This window comes from Rhipicephalus sanguineus, chromosome 6, assembly GCF_013339695.2.
Source record: "Rhipicephalus sanguineus isolate Rsan-2018 chromosome 6, BIME_Rsan_1.4, whole genome shotgun sequence".
Lineage (NCBI taxonomy): Eukaryota > Metazoa > Arthropoda > Arachnida > Ixodida > Ixodidae > Rhipicephalus > Rhipicephalus sanguineus.
In genome coordinates, this window is record NC_051181.1 from 167,418,176 (window position 1) to 167,438,113 (window position 19,938).

Below are 19,938 nucleotides of genomic sequence, written 5' to 3' on the forward strand. Positions count from 1 at the left end.
ACCACGTGGCTACCGGCCCGTTTGAAAGGGGACCATCGTGCCACGCTACGTGAAAATGCGCCGTAGGTTTGTTTAAAGCGTTCGACATACATGTTAGCTGTAAATTTTTTTATTTATATTGCACACTGTCGAGATCCGCTTTAAAAAAAATTAAAAAGTAGTGACAGTCCGTGCCTTCAATCAGCTGCCCAACACATTTGGCTCGCCGTTGATTTTGACAACTTTAGCGGGCGGAGATGATTCTATGATTTATTTCTGTTCTTGAGTGCAGCTCAAATAAGCAGGACACGAGGGAACACAAGACGTCTTTTTGTGCCCTGCTTGTTTGCTTTGCAGAAACGCTTAAAAAGAAAATCTGTCCGGCGAATAAATTACTTGCGCCCTAACAAATAAGACGCCCCTCCTCCTGGTCGAAATTGGTCGAACGACCAATGGGCGGGCTCGAAGGCGGAGCCGCGGAAAAAAGCTGGGCCCGGCTGCACCACGCGTTGTTTCGCACTGTGTCGACTCGGCCACGATGGGAGCGCACCTCCCGGCGGCGGCCACGCTGGCTCTGCTGCTGCTTCACCTGCCTCGTCCAGCGTCGTCCAACTGGATGTGAGTTCGATTCGGATGCATTTTGAGCGGGATACTCGCACCGTGATGCCACGCATTTGAGCATGAAAAGTTAAGAAGCGCCTCTGAGGACGAAGCGGATGTTTTGTTTATAACATACTACAGGCCAAAGCATACAATTCGACAAGAAGATGTAAAACATTGCAATTATGCAACAATATGAGAGGAGGAAATAATATATTGGCACATTTATATGCTATGTGGAAGGTAGCAGATAAGTAAAAGAAAGAACACGTTGAACAATTTAATTAGGCGTCATGGATACTAGAAAGGTGTTATGGGTGGCTACCCATCACTGCTGCGAGACGAGAGACGCACTATCCTACAAGGGCGTAAAATAACTAACTGTAGCTGGTGCAAATATCATTCACAGCACTTGGTGGATGCAGTGAGCTAGCGATGAGTAGCCTCGGGAGAAAAAAAAGTTTGCTACATGAACATTATGGGCCACGGGTGAAAGGATAAAGGAAAAGACAACCGCTGAACTTAAATATTCTGTCGCTTAAGTTACTATAGGCACTTTTTTACGCATCACGACAGCGATGAATTCCAGAAGCACCATACAACTCGCAAGTGCAACGACATGACAAAGCAAAAAACGAACAGGAATATTTAATATTGCATATACCCATTGATGGGCAACTGATGCAATCTTCCTTCCTCTCGCATATATCCGCCACCTAGACTCTTCCCTTGCTCCGTTTCTTCCAGCACAGGTACACCGCCGCATTCGCTGCAGGCAAGGTGGCCTTCCAGTGATAGTCGTGCTCTGTGTGCCTCGTGCCGAGGCACCGCCCTGTCCGTCCTTGTGACGCGTCTGAATGCCCCGTATACGGGCGGCGTAAGGGTGCCTGTGCCTCTATTTGCTCTGTGAATTTACTTTTTTGCAAAGTGTGGACAGCCGCAGAGAAAGCAACACCCGCTCCAACCTTTTGACCAAGTTTCCGAATGTCGCGTGAAATGGTGTAAGGCACGACGAGTACTTTTGTGGAGCGAGTATTTCAACTGTGCTTCCGCCCCTGGAGCAAGAAGGGTCCTGAATCACGAAGGCCTGGTTGAAAAAGCTCGTCTCACATCGGTCTATGCACGATATGAGCCGCATTTGATAAATGTGTTGTTCGTTTTAAACGCGAAGCATTTCTTAGCGAACCTATGGCACTTTGAGCGTTTCTATCTATCTATCTATCTATCTATCTATCTATCTATCTATCTAGCCGCCTACGTCAGGGTGCACTCATGATCGCCCCCTTGGTGTAGACCAAAATTGGCATGGGAGGGTAAGAGGATTTGACGAATATGACTGTCTGGTCACGACACGAATAACGTGAAGATCCTGTCACGTACGTCGTCAAACCCTTTCCTCCAGACACGTGTGGCACATACCCATTTACCACGGGCCGTGGTGTACGGGTATGCGCCACACGTGATTTACAGTCTGTATCTACCAGGAACGGCGAAAACAGACATCGGTACTTTAAATTCGAGAGCGTTAAGAAAAACCGACATCGGCAGCGTTGACCCGACGCATGGAAAGAATAAAAATTAGGATCCCAGCAGGAATCGAACCCAAGCATTCTGGGTGGCAATCAGGTATTGTACCACCACACACCCACGCAAGGTCTACAAACTGGTTTGGGAAAACAGCCTATGCACGCGTTTTGCATTTTAGAAGAAAGCAATAAACACTACATATGTATACTCCTACGATACAGGCGTCAATCAGATTAACATCTGTGGTTCTAGTGTTGGCTCCGCTTTTGAAGCAGTCTGATAAACATTACATTTGTATTGCTGTGATTCAGCAAGCTATATTGAAGCATTGCTCGACCCCGGAGGAATAGATTAACTGAAGTTGCATGTGATATTCACATGACTGCGCCATGAAGTGCACTAAGTTTCGATAATACCGACGTACGTACTCTAACGTGAGGGCTGACGTTACGTCACACCATAAGTTACCCTTTATACACCACTGTTATCGACGTGCCTGGTAAGCCCAAGATGTGCAGACAGCTACTACACATACGAAAAACACGTCGATCCACCTCGTAACGCTTTGCTCAAAGCCAAAATATGCAGCATAGGACTACTTGCTGACTGCTTCGCATGAAACCGGTTCCCTCAATGCGTGGTATCTGCCGAATTTTTTGTTTATTCGGGATTCTATGTGTACACCCGTTTCATTCTATAACCTTGCTACCGTTTCACTTTGACACAGGGCCGTAGCCAGAAGGAGAGGGTTAAAAGGGTCCTGCCCCTTCAGCCAAATATATTCGGGCGACATTTTTTGGGGTGATGGTAAGATATTTCCGCGCCAGCAACCACCAGTTGCCGAAATTTTTAGACTAATTTAAAACAACTAACTGAACAGAGTATCTAGTTTACTTATTTGGCGTAAACGCTTGGACTCGCGGTGCATGTCCGAATTCAATAGTCAATTTTGCGCCAAAATGACGACCCCACTAAGATGTGGAGAAAGACAGACAGCGCCCGTTTTGTCTATGTTTATTCGCATCTCAGTGCGGTCGTGATTTTGGCGCGAAATTGACTATTGAATTCGAACGCATAGAGCTGGTGGAATTTAAGCAGGTCAGAAGTAAGCGAGCGCAAATTAGCCACTACGAAACTGAGTTTGCAAATATACTCAATGGTCAAAAAGCCATTTGGAATATATATATATATATATATATATATATATATATATATATATATATATATATATATATATATATATATATATATTATCTGGGGTTTAACGTCACAAAACCACGATATGATTATGAGAGACGCCGTAGTGGAGGGCTCTGGAAATTTCGACCACCTGGGGCTCTTTAACGCGCACCTAAATCAAAGTACACGGGCCTCGGACATTTTCGCCTCCATCGAAAATGTAGCCGCCGCGGCCGGGATTCGATCCCACGACCATCGGGTCAGCAGTCGAGCGCCATAACCACTAGACCACCATGGCGGGCAGCCATTTGGAACACTGTCAACGATCTTTTGCAAACGTAGAATACGAAGACCATTCCCGAGCTTCAAACGGAGGACAGATCTTGTTCCGATGCTTTACTAGCCAATTTTTTAGGGGCGAAGCTCCTTAAGCCGTGGGTCGTGCCACGGCCGGGCTAGACCGCACGCGCGAGCGCGCACGTGCAGTCTAGCCCGGCCGTGGTCGTGCGTCCTCGATGTATGTAGTAGCCACCTCTCGTTTAGTTCGTGGAGTGTCCGCTAGATGGCGGTACTTGTATATGATGAAAACACGGCTCAAGGCCGGCTAGATAACTGAGGACGACGAAGTGGGAAGCTCGAGAAGCAACCGCGATTTCTCTGAGGAATACGACGCTCGGGTCGTCGGTTCTTCGGACTTCAACGCCTGATGCTCACCACCCCTTCACGAAGCGGTTCTGCCTGTCCGATCCCGCAACCCGTTCCTGCAGTGGATACTCCTGTCCACCGCTACAGTCGCCGACTGCGAGGCCTTAGTCCCAAGGCCATCCCTCTGGAACTTCTCCAGCCAAGCCCTACATCAGGAGAAGTGGCCACCGCCGGCGCTTCACAGGTGACTGTTGAGCAGCCGATGCGAGACGCGAGATGTTATAAAACTATACTTGTAGTATGATGAAATATGATGAAAAGATGTGATGTTATGAAAATATGAATGATGTCATATATGGCACCTGCCATTGGACGCCTGCGAGCATAAAAGGCACTCGCTCTTGGTGCGCCCTCGGAGTCGTCGGATGGATAAGCTTCGCCCCACTCATCATCATGATGAAACGGGAAACAGCGCGGTAAACGACGACAAAGAAGGAACACACCAACTAGCCAACAAGTTGACCCCACTCATCATCATTCACCCCATGGATATGCTGTAATTTTTTTAGATCGGGAGATTCCGATACTTCAAGTGGTGCCGTCCAGTCTTATAGATCGTATATCGCAGCATGCGTCCCGGCATCTATTTTCCTAACTCCCACGGATGTATCGGAAGCAGCCCTGCTGATAAAGAACTTAAATAACAGTGCTGCTGTTGGCTTTGACGGCGCTGCACCATTAAAATCAGTTTCAGAGCACATTAGCGCACCATATTTGCAACCTTATGTTGAGCACTGAAACGTTTCCGGACAAACTAAAAATAGCTCAAGTGTCTGCTATTCATCAAGGTGGTGATGAAAATAACATAACTAATTATAGACCGATTTCTGTTTTGCCGACTTTTTCGAAAATTATAGAACGTGTCATACATGTACGAATCGCAAACTTGTGTAGTTCAGAAAAAAATTATAACAGGTCATCAATATGAATTGAAGAAGAGTACTGAAGATGCCTTATTATCTATTAAAGATAATAAATGGATAATTTTGAGCAAAAACGATACACAATCGGAACATTTCTTGATTTCAAGAAAGCGTTCGATTCCATTAGGCATGAAATTCTTCTGCTAGAGCTTAATGAATGCGGAATAAGAGGTTCGTCCCTTAATTTAATGAGAAGTACTACCTCACTAATGGGTTTCAGTATACGGATATGAAGCACTCAGTCTCAAATGGGCAAGATAAATTACGGCGTCCCACAGGTCTCCATACGCAGGCCACTTCTGTTCTTATCCTATATAAATGATACCGTAAACGTATACCTCTAACAACAGATATTGTATTACAGTAGAACCCCAGTAATACGATCGCCGCTCGTACGAATTTCGGGGTGATACGAATTTTTCTGTGGTCCCGGCCAAGGCCCTTTAGCTTGCAATGTAATGGAGTACGGTTGTTACGAACCGATTTTCACCCCGCGACGTTTGATAGGAACGTACGCTACCGCGCAGGTGCGAACAGGTGCTGCCCGCACTGTCGCGGAAGACGCGCTGTTTGGCCATCAGTGGCGCATCGTAGCCTCTGAGATTGTGCGCGAGAATCTTGAAAGCCTTAATGCACGCCTTCGTGTACAGATTACAAATGACGTTGACGTCGCGTTTTTCTTTTTTTTACGCGCTGACGAGTGCTGCTGTGCTCGAGGCAGAGTCGTTGTACTGTGTTTGCACATGCCTGCCACGCCGATGCAAGCCATGTCCTCGCAATCAGACATCCCGTTAAAGCTGGATGAGGACCGAAAGGGGACGGTCGTGGCGAAGGAGCTTGGCCTCGCAACGTCAACATTCACGGTTGTTGAGGGCGTGCGTACCTGCCAACTCTCCAATTTGCACCGGAGACTCCCGATTTTTGAGCAAACCTCCCGATTGTGCGGGCACGGCCCTAAATATCCCGAAAAACATCCCCAACACCAACGCAATAACAAAAGAATCAAAACAAAAGACAGCGGTTGAAAATTTTCTGGCCTTCATATATCGCGTGCAAAGCGCTCCTTAGGTCCCTTTCGTCGCAGTACTTTGTTGTCATGCGAGAAAGCATACTAAGATTAGGAAGGGGCTACTAGCTGTCACGGGCCACATCACACCTGGTTCATCACGCGCGCAAGCAACGTACGTTTACGAGTACGAGTATGATCATTCACATCTTCAAACTTTACTGGAATTTCTTCAGAACGCTTCATGACGTTGTTACGGCCCTGAGAAACAATAAATGAAAACGGATGCCAGCTTTCTTTTGTCGCAGAGTAATTTTGCATGTTTTCTGGTGATACGAATTTCGGATGATACGAATATTTTTGGCGACCCCGCGAGATTCGTATCACCGAGGTTTTACTGTATATGCAGACGACACTAACGTATTTTTTTCCTGTCAAGATATATCTAGTATAGAAAAAACAAGCAAACTTTTGGCTTAACAACGTGTCTCTATGATTGAAAATAAATCAGTTATATTTAAATATTAAGGGAACAAAGTGCAATATTTTTCGACCTCGAAACCGTTCCATTCTCCCTGATACGCAGCTCACACTTGGAGGAGTTTTGATTGAGCGCGTCTAGACTCAAAAGTTCCTATAGGCGCCATTTTCACGAAACTTTGAATTGGTTCACTTCGGACCCAGGTATGACGGTCTGTTGGAGTAATTGGAAAAAATCAGGTGCTTACTGCCCCTTTGGGTGACAACAAAAACAAAGTTGCTATTCACAGACTGCAAAAAAGAATGCTACGTAGAATCGAAAATGTTCCGCGTCGAACGCCTTCTGCTCCACTTTTTAATAAACATGGCATCTTAGAGTTTGAAAATATATTTTATAAAAAAATCAGGCGAAGATTGCACGAAGCCGCGCAAGGCTTGAAACAGCGAAAACTGGGCGATTCTGAAGCCTAATCTTCTAGGCTGTTTCTAAGCCTTAGCCAGGTGATGCCGGTTGTTGCTTCTAGGTCGTAGCTAGGCTTTAGCTAGGTGATGCTAGCTTGTTTCCACGTTGATTCTCAGCGCAGAGAGGTTCGAGTTAAACCACAGACAGTTATATAGAGACACGACACGGATGTCCAACCCCCAGAGACGGGACCTTGCGCTGAAACCGGCGAGCGTTCGCACCTCTCGGAGGCCTTCCATCGCTTCGGGCTCTTCTCGCAGCTTCTCTCCGTGCACGTACTCGGTGTCTTGGGCTCGCCGCCGTCGTTTCGCAGACATGTGTTGGGATAACTGTTGCCTTCTTTCTGTTTAGTGGAAGTTGTGTGGAGTGAGATTTGCCCAGTTTCTGTTTCACATACCCGTTTATGATGATAAGAGTTTTTTTTTGCACGGGGTGAACAAGAAACGATTTGCTGGACAGCTGCGCTGATAAAGTAATCGACGATGAAATGAAATCCAACACACACTCCCGGAAACAACACGATTTAAAAAAACCACCTTTTACAGTGAGAGGATTCGGACGTAGGCAAAGCACACCTTATTCCTTCGTTTCTGAACAGTAGGGCCACCAGGAAAGTCAATCACCAGCAATTAAAAAAACTTATCTGCTCACGCTTCAAACATGATATGTCTGTTCTTGTCCTCGTCTTCTTCTTCTGTGTAAGATTTGCGCATCCCGTGTACTTTTTCGAAAATCCACTGTGCCTTATTAACGTTCAAGCTAGGCATAATCCAGTTCACTTGATTACATTTGTTCACAATCACGGCTATGTTTTTAAAGGGTTTTTTTTGTATGCGTAAAGAATGCATTTATGGGTGTCTAATCATTTTTCTTTTTCACTGCATATCTGTACTTGTATTGCATTTATGTACTTGCACAGGCATACTGAGTGTTGTGCAATATTATAAGGCATTCCGTTGCCTTTTCGCCACCCCTTCCCATTGAACCACTGGATAAGGTATGCATGCTTCAAATGATTATCAGTAAACTTGAAACTTACTTAACATATGGGATAGGTTTGTAGAAAGCTGAGCCAGAGGCATTTTTTCCAGTGAGTCAATTAAAAAAACTTAGTGGCATGCTTTTCTTGGGTGAAATATATCATGCTCGGAATTAATTGCAAGCTTTTCGCCGCTCATGTTACTCCATTTGAAATTGCGCAGGTACCTGGGCACCGTGGGCGGCAGAAGCGTGGACACGGTGTGCGAGTCGGCGCCGCTGCAAGGGCGCGTTCAGCGGCAGCTGTGCCGCCAGCAGCCGGGCACCGTGGCCGCTGTGGCGGTGGGCGCTCGGCTGGCGCTCGCCCACTGCCAGAGGTTGTTCCGCCACGAACCGTGGAACTGCTCGCAACACAGCTTCGGACACACGCTGCGCAGAGGTGAGCATGCACCTTCCACCGCACTTGGACAGTTCACGTGGTGGTCAAATTAATACACAGTATACCCCCGAAATCATGTGTTCGTTTTGGCGCAAGAACCCATAATTTAGTTATAATAGCGTTTGTAAAAGGCGTACGGCAAATGAGTTTATATCGCCAATGAATGACCGCGATTCGAGCCCACGAAGTAATCACAGTGATGCTAAAAGACGACCAGATCCGAGTTTCTGATCTTCGTTTACGAAAATGTCATTTGGCGGAGATACGCCTTAGGACTGTGCAGCGCTCACAAAAAGGGACAAGGGACACAAGAAGTGCACACGACATGCGCCGACTCTCAACTGATTCATTAACTCAAGAGATGCATTCTCATCTAGCAGATCATTGCAGGGAGTGCGGGTGTACCCCGCACTTTACTGAGGCACGATGCAGCTTGCCCGAGAAATTATCGAGCCCATTAGAAGCCATGAAAGATGCGTTAGCCAGCCATCGATAAAGCTATGTGATAGGGAATACGAGTTTTTGGTCAGCACGTGAGGCAATGTGACTTAAAACTCGTTGTGCGCATGTTATGTTAAAAAGAAAAACCTAAGTACGAATCAATACCAACTCGCTCATTTTTCTATTCTAAGGAGATACGCCGCTGAATGAACAGGGCAGGCGTCATAACACCCAGGGACGTTCGCAGATGGTGCTGTGCTCGACTGCGCATATCAGTCAGTGTGGGACCAACTTAGGCTTACCAACGTAATCTCCTACCTCCAAGGCAAAACATGCTCTCACGAGACGGGACAAAGAAAAGTTTCGTCAAACCTACCGTGCTCTCAAGAGAAGAGCTACGGGCTCATTGCCGTCTTATATATTTATTTATTTTTATTTATGTGTTGAATACTGCGGACATGTAGTCCTAAGCAGATGGGTAACAAGTGTTACAAACAGAATACGTTTGGAAAAAAAGATTAAAAAAAGAACAAAGAATATTATTACAGGACACGTGTAACCACTGTATTGCGCACACCGCGCTGGAATGGCGAACAGTAAAGTTTACTCTGGAGCTAACGCTGCCACCAACGATAAGCCTTGAATCTTCAACACAAGTATAAATGCCGACGCGCCTTTGCACTGATGAGGCTATTCGACGACCGTCGAGTGTCTGCGCCAGTATCGTTGCACTTTGAGTGTCGTTCTTTTTTCGGGCATAAGCTCGGCCAACAAAGGGTTACATCTTTACCGGCTGCGATCGCTTTGTTCACCGTCACAACCACGTAACATCTGGTAGAGGTGCCGGTTCTTTTATGTTCCGGGCGCCTACAAAAAGCCGTGAACCAAGCCTAACACGTGAAGAAGAGGACACGAAAGCCCTCCCAGAGCTAAAAGCAGGTGGCGAGGACTGCCACCCTCCGGAAAGGACCAGAAAGACCGCGGCCATGACCATAGGCGTGCGCACTGGGGGGGGGGGGGGGGGGAGGGGGGGGGCTGCTGCCATTCTAGTCACCTAAGAGGGGGGCGCAAAATCTGCCCCATACATTGACCCCCTGGTCACCTAAGCGGGGGGGGGGGGAGGCGCGAAATCTGCCTCGTACATTGGCTTAGTAGGAGGGAGGGTCGCTGCGATGTACCTTCGCCCCCACCCTGATGGGGAACCCTGCGCACGCCTATGGCCACGACCAACACATCAGCTATGATGACGGCGTCTGAGTAGGCTACATAGCCTAGGGAGCCGCCAGCTTTCCGCGCATCACCGCGCGAAGATCCGGAAAGCTGGCTGGAAACATACGACCGAGTCGCCGCTTTTAACAACTGCACTCTAAAAAAAAAGAGTATGTGTGACTCTTTTCGGTAAGTCCTGACTTGCGCGACTCTTTTTGAAGAGACACGTGAACTCTCTTGGTGTCTGAGAGTGGCTGCGCTCTAGTCCTTGACTCTCTTGGAAGGGTGAAAGGACTCTTATCCGAAGGATCACATTACCACTGCTGAGGGAGTCAGACGACTCTTGCCGGTGACTCTCCTAAGTGGGTCAAATGACACACACTGAAGTGTCAAGCGACTCTACAAGTACTTTAAGTTAGTCAACTGACTCATGTTCTAGTGTCGCGCGGCTACTGTGAAGTATTCATCTTAAGCAACTGCAATATTACTTGCCGCTGTGCTCAGCGACTGCAAAACAAACTATAGAAGGTGCTCGTCCACTCCGTCAGAGTGCCTATCGAGTTTCGACGCGAGAACGAGAAGCCGTGAAACAATAAGTCGACGAGACGCTGCGCGACGACATCATATATGACCATCCAAGAGTCCGCGAGCGTCGCCTGCAGCATTAGTGAAAAAGAAGGGTGGGTCCCTGCGGTTGTGCGTCGATTATTGTCGTTCGAACAGTCACAAAGAAGGACGTGTACTCCCTCCCACGAATAGACGACACTTTGGACCGGCTGTGCGACGCAAGGTGTTTCTCGTCGATGGATTTGAAGACCGGCTACTGGCGAATGGAAGTCGACGAAAGGGATCGAGAAAAAACCGCGTTTATCACGCCAGACGGCCTGTTCGGGTTTAAGGTCATGCCATTTGGACTCTTCTCGGAACGTGCGACGTTCCAAAGCGTGATGGACACAGTGCTGGCAGGCTTGAAGTGGCTGTCTACTTGGATGATGTCTTCGTATCAAGCACCTCGGGCGCCTTGTAACAGTCATTCAAACATGTGGAGATAGGTTTGCAAGAAGGCTTACTCTACGAGCGCGACCGGCAAGGGACGCGACGTTCTCCACCGCCACGGCGCGCAGAGACGCTACGGCCAAGTTCGTCGACTCTCCCACACGGCGCGGAAAAGGTACTCGAGGCAGGTTGTCAACAAATACGGGTCTGTTGCAGCGCAGATGCAGCGCAGTGCGACAATCACGGGATTGCGGGCCGTGCAGGATAACTGCGCAAGACCGATCGAGGACGCTTGTCGGCGGCGCTAAGACTGTCACACCAAAAGGTAGCAGTGGAGCGCACGGACGAGAAGCCGCCTACTAAAGCAGCGCGTGAACCTGTTGTGCAGGCCTGAGAGCATCTGCTTGCGGAGAGCAAGCGCCGGGCGCGAGCTCCTATGGGGCCCGGGGGCCGTCACTGGCGACCAATGAGAATGGGCGTGGCCAGCCCGCTTGAAGTCCGCCGGTCTGGAAAAGTTGGCAGGTGGGAACGAGACGTGGCTGCAAGTTGCGTGCAGCAGCCAACCGCCGAAAGTAGCTGGGACGAGGGCTGACAGGAACGGCAGGCCGGAACCACGGGTAGCCAGGAACGGAAGCGACCACTGCGCCTTGTGTTGACTAGCAAACCTGAAGGACCCTTCAGGTGGCCTCGTACGGTGGAGCCTCAGACTTCAGGAATTTGACATCACCGTGGTTTACAAGTCAGGTCGAAAGCATTCTGATGCCGACTGCTTGTCCCGCGCACCTCTTAACCCACCGCCCCATGACGATCTTGACGAAGACACCTTCTTGGGACTCATCAGTGGTGACGACTTCACGGAACAACAACCTGATCCGGACATGAGGACCCTGGCGGAATACTTGGAAGGCAAGACCACCGTTTTACCCAACGCATTTAGGCGAGGACTGACGTCATTTTGCTGCTAAAGACTTCTCGCCGGTCCGAGCCATCTACCTTCTCGTGGTGCCTTCATCAATGCGGCCAGCAGTCCTAGAAAGAGTTACATCATTACCGGCTACAATAGTTTTGTTCACCGTCACAACCACGTGACAATATGTTTGGCAAAACACTACAAAAAAACAAAGATAATAAAGATTACAATGTCGATTCAATTATACAATTCCATTTGGTTATAGTACGATGAAAAAAGAATACTTAAATGTGTTCGTTCTCGCAAAGTAAGGTGTTCGTGCATCTTGTCTACGGGGGCGTGTGGTTTGGGTTAACAGCTGTGATAGATGGGTCTGGGGATAAAATTTTAGTGTAAAGCAGTTTAATGAATCCCATCTCTGCTTCTGTCCTTTTGTCTCTAGTGGCGGAATCGGGTCTTGGAAATTTGTGAAGTATAAATCTGACTGTTTTTGGCTGCACTCTATTCCAATTGGCCCAGTCGCACTTATTTGAAGAATTTGGAGATTACGTTAAAGTATTTACGGACGCATCTGTACGCAGCGACGGCCTCGGCGCTTCTGCAGCTTTCTTTTGTCCTTCGACAGACATCAGACGAGTGTTTAAAATACCTCATCCATCATCATCAGTGACTGCGGAACTAGCAGCGATTGATGTCGCCCTTAAGTACGTGCAAGAAGGATTGCCCACATCGAAAGTCGTCATCCTTACAGACTCTCGTGGTGCCCTTAGCAGAAAGAGGCCGACAGCCCTATTCTATGCAGTATCGTAGAATCAGCCGACAAAATTCTCTCACGTGGGGTGTCCCTAGCTGCCCAGTGGATACCTTCGCACGTGGGCATTGCTGGAAATGAAGAGGCTGATCGCCTGGCTTCATCTTGTAATCATGATGACTGTGACTGCCTGGAAATTTCGTCTATGATGGACAACGCTCGTCTGCTTATACGCCGCCACCTCCTAAAGCAGCACCCAGACCAGCGTGTCGTGAACGGATCGTTTCCTCCCCGTGTTCGTGGTCGTGGCTTGCCTCGTCGTTCCAGAGCACTGTTATATAAACTGAGTCGGCTCAGTATTGGTGCGCGAACGCTTATATCGTCAAGGACGTGTGAACAGTCCGTTGTGTGCAGCTTGTGGCTCCTGTGAAACACTTGAGCATCTTATAATACACTGTACCGCGTTTGCTACGCAGCGGGCTTTGCTGATTAAGGAATATAAATTCCTCGGATTTAAATGCGCGACCATCGACGATTACCTCTTTCCGAGAGGTTGTGCATCTCGACGCGACCAGGCCCATCGAGCTCTGCTGGCCTTTATGGACCAAACAGATCTGGCCACCCGTTTATAAGCGCTTTGTGTGTGTGTGTGTGTGTGCGTGTGCGTGTGTGTGTGCGTGTGTGTGTGTGTGTGTGTGTGTGTGTGTGTGTGTGTGTGTGTGTGTGTGCGTGCGTGCGTGCGCGTGCGCGTGCGTGCGTGCGTGCGTGCGTGCGTGTGTGTGTGTGTGTGTGTGTGTGTGTGTGTGTGTGTGTGTGTGTGTGTGTGTGTGTGTGTGTTTACCTATTTTTGTCCAAGTCTTCGTCAATTTTTTCTTCACCTTCCTATCTCCTTTCCCCCTTTTCTCCTCCTAACTTTCCTCTGTCTCTTCCCTCCTCCCGAAAGAGCAGGCAGGCGTTGTGCCCCTTCTGGTGGCAGTTGCCAGCTTGCTCTCTCCCTGTTTTCTCTGTGTCCTTGTGCTTGTATGTATGCGAATCAAATAATAAGAATAATAATAATCTCAAGGCTATTGATATTAGTTTTAGCGCACGGATCCCAAATTATGCATGCATATTCCAGTGTAGTTCTAATTAAGGTGTTATAACACAGCAATTTTACATCTTTAGGGGCTCTCTTAAGTTGGTGCCCCAAAAGGCATGCTTTTCTGAAGGCTGAGATGAAAGTGTTACTTATATGACTATTCCGAGGTGACTCCTAGATACTTACAGTATAGATACTTCATGTATAGGGGAGAAAACTAAGTTATACGTATAAAGGAAGGTTGATTTTTTATGTGTCATTACTATTAGTATTAGCACGCTTTTATCTGTGTTTAATGCCGTTCATTTACGTTCTGCTGCTTCTTTTGCAAAATGCATTTAACTCTTCGTGAATGGATTGCGCATTCCGTCCTAGCAAGGATTGCATGTCTTTGTGGAGGCAGGAGAAATGCCATCGCAACAATGCTCGGCGCTTCGATCGTCTGCTAAACAGCGCTGCGACTTCGGCGACTAAATGGCCCCGCAGTCGGGAACGTCCAAAAGATGAGGGCAGAGAAAAGGGAGCTCGTGACATGCCCCTTTCTTACTACGCTGCAGGCGAATTTTCGTCGTTGCAACACCATGGCTGCGATATACGATCGGCAAATATAGAAAACATATTGTGACGTCGCAGTTGACACGCCTTTAATAAGCCTTCAAGACTTGGCGAACTGAACACATCCGAGGCACAGAACAATCTCCAGATATATCCCCACAAGCGAAGATGATGAAGAACACCATGTGATGATGATAATGTACAGATGATGAAGAAGTGCCCGATAAATGCCCACACTAATTTCCCCCACGCGCAAGCGGCCATCCTGGCCGCAGCTTAAAGGTACGGAGAACGCCTTGTAAAAGGCTTCATACGAGATACATGCACAATCTCGGTACCGCGACGGCGCCGGTCAGTTGGAGCAATAACAGGTTCGACGCGATAATTAACGGGAGAGGTCTGCTCCAAGACTGTGTATGGGCCAAGAAACCGAAATTGAAATTTGTCGCACAAGCCAGGAGTGCGAACTGGTGTCCGGAGTAGCACCTCGTCGCCGGGGTGGAAGAACACAGCACTGTGAGATGCGTCATGGAGACTCTTGCGGTGCTGTTGTCTTGCCTCAGTGTTGACTCGGGCGAGCTGGCGACAGTGGAGGATGCGGGACACATATTGTTCACAGGAGGATGCAGATGGAGTGACAGGGGCGGACAAGAAAGAGACGTCAAGAAGGGAAGTTGGCGATCGGCCATAGACAAGGTAGAATGGCGAGTAGCCAGTTGTACGTTGTACGGCGGTATTATCTGCGTCCTGGTGCTTTTTACCACACTTGTAGATAATAGTGAAGTGGTATTCTTGCAGACGTATAATCCATCGACCAAGGCGTCCTGATAAGTTCTTGAGTGTTGACAGCCAACATAGAGCATGGTGGTCTGTAACGATGGTAAAATGACGGCCATGTATATAAGGTCGAAACTTCTGCACCGAGACCGACCAAACGACAGCTAGGCACTCCTGTTCAGTGATGGTGTAATTCTTCTCAGCGTTGGTCAGTACGCGGCTTGCATACGCGACGACCCTCTCACGTGATGACTGATCTCGCTGCAGGAGAATACCACCGATGCCGTGACCACTAGCGTCAGTATGCAGCAACGTTTTTAGATAGGTATGCAGGAGTGTGGGTGCGGTTTCATCAAAATGGCGAAGTACTGGTTCGGACGTGAGGGCGTTTTGCAGATGGCTAAACGCCGATTCACATTCGGGAGACCAGTCAAAGGGAACACCAGAACCGAGTAATTTGTGCAAAGGTGCCGCTATTGAAGCGAAGTCTCGTATGAATCGGCGGAAGTAGGAAGTGAGGCCAAGGAAACTGTGTAAATCTTTGCTCCTTTCGGGACGAGGGAAGTGAAGAACCGCCGAAACCTTACCGGGATCAGGACGAATGCCGTCCTTACTCACAATGTGGCCTAAGACCTTAATGGTCTTGCTGGCAAAGTGGCACTTTTTCGTGTTCAGCTGAAGGCCAGCGGTAGCAAGGCACGTCAGCGCTTCCTCCAAACGTTCTAGGTGTTGAGAGAACGTTGACGAGGAAACAACAATATCGTCCAAATAGCACAGGCAAGTCTTCCACTTGAGGCCACGCAGAACGGTGTCGATCATGCGCTCGAATGTTGCGGGAGCATTGCAGAGGCCGAAGGGCATTACATTGAACTCGTAAAGCCCATCTGGGGTCGAAAACGCCGTTTTTTCTTTATCGTCCTCATGCATCGGTATCTGCCAGTATCCCGAACGTAGATCGAGACTCGAGAAGTACTCGGCCCCCTGTAGCGAATCCAATGCGTCGTCTATACGTGGCATAGGGTATACGTCCTTGCGCGTGGTCTTATTTAGCGCCCGGTAATCCACGCAGAATCGTACAGAACCATCTTTTTTTCGAACTAGGACGACGGGAGATGACCAAGGACTAGCCAAGGGGCGTATTATATTCCGTCGCAGCATGTCGTCAACGTTTTCTTCGATAACCTTCCGCTCGGCTAGAGATACGCGGTATGGTCGGCGACGAACGATGGACCTACCATCAGTCTCGATCTGATGCGTGGTGACGCATGTCTGTCCTAATACAGGGGAATGCGCGTCAAACAAAGCTTGATGCTTGGTTAGCAAGGCGATCAACTCTTGTGACTGCGAAGGGGTCAGGTCAGAGCTGATGGTAGCTTCAAGGGTGGAGATGGATATGGATCGTCCAACAGAGTGATCTTCAGGGGAAGCCGCTTGAAGAGGAACAACAGAAAAAGGCTCTGATATAGCGACGCAAGCCAACGTTATGCCCTTAGGAATCAGAATTTTTTCGGATGTCGGGTTTGTTGCACAAACGAATGCGGAGCCATCGTTGAAACGCACCAGCCCTGATGGAAAGGCTATTCCTCTGGTGAGACAGCGTGCAGATGGTTGTACGAGCAGGTCACCATGGTCAATGGCATCAGACGTGATGGCAACAATTCGCTGACTGCGGGGAGGTAGCTCGGTGTCTTCTGCAGCAAGAAAGCGAAATGGTGTGTCATCTGCGTGAAGCGAATAGGCGGTATCAGTCATGTGGAGAACACGTTGCCGGCAGCAGATGGTAGCGGACGCCGTTGACAGAAAATCCCGTCCTAATATGAGCTGCTGGGCACACGAACTAAGCACGGCGAATTGAATATAATGCAGAACTCCATCAATGTAGACACGAACAGTACACATGGCGGAAGGTCGAATGGCGTGCCCTTGAGCAGCGAGCAGCGTAGGTCCATCGTAGGGAGTGGTAACTTTCCGGAGACGCGAACACAAACCACCGTGAATAACTGACAAACTAGCACCAGTGTCTATTAAAGCTTCCACTTCTACGCCTTCTACCAAAACAGAGATCATATTATGGGGACGTGCTGGAGGAATTTCTATCATTTCGCTAGATGCAGCTTTTCCTCCAAAAGCTGCATAATTTAGTTTTCCGGGCGACGGTCGGCGAACTGAGAGGCTGGTCGAAGTGGTGACGTCGAGCGACGAAGAGGTGACGGCGAGCGGCACCTGGCAGGACGATAGCTGGGAGCCGTCTCGAACGTTGCAGGTGGAGAGGGAGAGCGGCCGGGAAGCGTAGCAGAAGGACGGCGCTGGAAAGTGGACCCAGTGGCAAAGTCGTCCCGTTCGTAAGTGTCAAACCCGCGACGCTCGTCTTGCTGACGCTTGCGACAGAAGCGTGCGATGTGTCCACGATAGCCGCAGTAGTAGCAGGTAGGTCGAGTTGGGCGCCATGGTGGATAGTAGGGCTGTTTATGTGCGCTGGGGGATATTGAAGCCAGGTCGGCTGGCGTCGGCTTCGGTGGCATCGATGGAACGGTGGCCGGGGTAACTGCGGCGACTTGCGCGTATGTTGGTTGTGGCCTAGGGATGAGAGGGTCTGTATACGCAGCACCAGTCATAGCCGCCAACTCCTCCTTAACAACGTCACGCAAACTGGCACTGGAGGTAGGAGAAAGGACCGCACCCGTAGAAAAGCCGAGCGACTGCAGTTCTTCTCGTATGATGGCGCGGACCATCGCGCGCAACGAGGGATCGGCAGTAGGGTTGGTATGAGGGGTGTCCGTCTGCAACCGTGCGGATTCGAGCTCGTCCAGGCGCTGGCACGTAGCTACAATATCAGCGACGGTAGCCGGGTCCTTTATTGCCAACACATTGAAGGCGACTGTCGCGATGCCTTTCAGGAGATGACGCACTTTGTCTGACTCTCCCATGGAAGCATTGACGCGACGACAAAGAGAAAGGACATCCTCGATATACAAGGTGTAAGACTCGCCCAGTTCTTGTTTGCGAGTGTCCAATGTTCTCTTCGAAAGGGCGGATCGAACCGCTGGAGTACCAAACACTTGGCAGAGACGCTCTTTGAAAGTGCTCCAGTCGGGAAAGTCGATCTGATGGTTGAAAAACCAAGTCTTCGCCACGCCTGTGAGGTAGAAGGAGACGTGGCGGAGCTTGTGCGGATCGTCCCAATGGTTTGCAGCACTCACGATGTCGTATTGGTCGAGCCAATCCTCCACATCTTCATTGCGAAGTCCACCGAATAAATGGGGATCGCGATGGGGTCCGCTGACGATCCAAGGTGGAGAAGCCGCGGCAGCCGTAGCGGCAGAGGTAGATGAAGAAGTGTCTGAGGGTTCGTCCTGCGGCATGCTGGTGGAGAACTGGCACAAACGGCGGCCTGAACGAAGCTCCAGGGGGTAAAGCGGGCGAGTAGAGGACGGGGAACCGATGAGCACCCTCCACCACTTGTGACGTCGCAGTTGACACGCCTTTAATAAGCCTTCAAGACTGGCGAACTGAACACATCCGAGGACAGAACAATCTCCAGATATATCCCCACAAGTGAAGATGATGAAGAACACCATGTGATGATGATAATGTACAGATGATGAAGAAGTGGCCGATAAATGCCCACAATATATACAAACAAAAACATTCCTAAATAAAGCTTTGTCCGGAAAATCGAACCACCAAAAATTTAGAGTTGGCCATGCATGCGCCAGCGTCTCTCTGCTGCTTCAGCGTCGCAGAGGCTTGCCCACTATCTGCCCGCGAGATGGCGCGAAAACCCAGTTTGAAGTAGAGTCACTGGAAAATTTTCCAGTGACTCTAGTTTGAAGTAGAGTGCCTCGATGCGCGCATCAAGGCACCCTAGTTTGAAGTGAAGTAAAGATATGCTTCCTTTAGGTAGCAGAGTTGCGCGTGTTTTCCAAAACTTCCTTTGCACGCCTACAGGGAAGAGGGGTAGTAGTGGGCTCACTATGCGGCAGCGGCAATGGGATAGCCGAAGACAAAGCGTGCGTGCCGTTTGTACTCTTCTCAGAACGTTCCAACGCGTGATGGAGTGGCAGACGAATCTTGTCTACTTGAATGACGATGCCGTCTTCGAGAAGAAACGCATGCATTGATCGCAGGCGCTACATGGATCTCGACGGTCGCGACACCTGGTGCGCAGCAGGGCCCGTATTCTCAAAAGGCGACAATCGCAAAAGTATCGCCTTTGGGGCGCGCTGATTGGCTATTGAGCAAACCGGAAAAGTTAGGGCGCCATCTGGTAATTCCGCCGACATCAATTTTGCGTCATGGTGCTCGACGGTGCTCTCGACATATTTGCAATAAACGAAGGCACCGTTAACCGTCGGCTCGTGGTGAAGTCTAGCATTTCAGTGACGTAGGCGGTAGCTTCTAGTTTCGATCCTCGGTGGATATACGCAGCATTTTTTACGCTGAAGCTTTCATCGAGCATTACCTTGGGGTGTTATCAGCACTCGTTCTTTGCCAGCGCATGTTTTTTTCGTGGTTTGAACGTCCCAGGAACATGAACCGTGCGTTGATCGCGTGGCTTATCGCGAGCCGGCAACATGTTGAGATCTTGAGACGATGTCGCTGCGGCGGCACGCTACAGCTAACTCTCCGAGTACGCCGTGTTAAACTCTCAACGAAAATACGTTTCACGCAAAGTTGCATTCTTTGAATATTACACTGTGCATTAAATAATCGAACAAAAAAACGTTGAAAGCACTTTCAACACGTCTTATACTTCAAGCAGCCACAGCCAAGCCGGCCAAGCCTGGCCACTGCGTAGAAGCAGCAGCACACGCTCGAAAACGCCACACTCGGGTTGTACGGCGCGCTCACTCCTGTGTTGTGAGACATTCGTAACACCAACGGCCAGTTGCAACAATGACGTCACATGCAAGTGTTTTTTTTACTTATTGAACGCATCAAA

The 19,938-nt window shown here is 49.1% G+C and overlaps 1 protein-coding gene across 1 annotated transcript in view; it reads left to right on the plus strand.

The window, feature by feature from the left end:
* Window positions 1–517: 517 nt before the first annotated feature.
* Window positions 518–19,938, plus strand: part of LOC125758898 (protein Wnt-16-like) — a 29,988-nt gene continuing 10,567 nt past the window's right edge. The window contains exons 1-2 of the mRNA XM_049416670.1: window positions 518–597; window positions 8,065–8,279. Coding sequence (XP_049272627.1) covers window positions 518–597; window positions 8,065–8,279 — 295 coding nt within the window. The remainder of the gene's footprint in view (window positions 598–8,064; window positions 8,280–19,938) is intronic.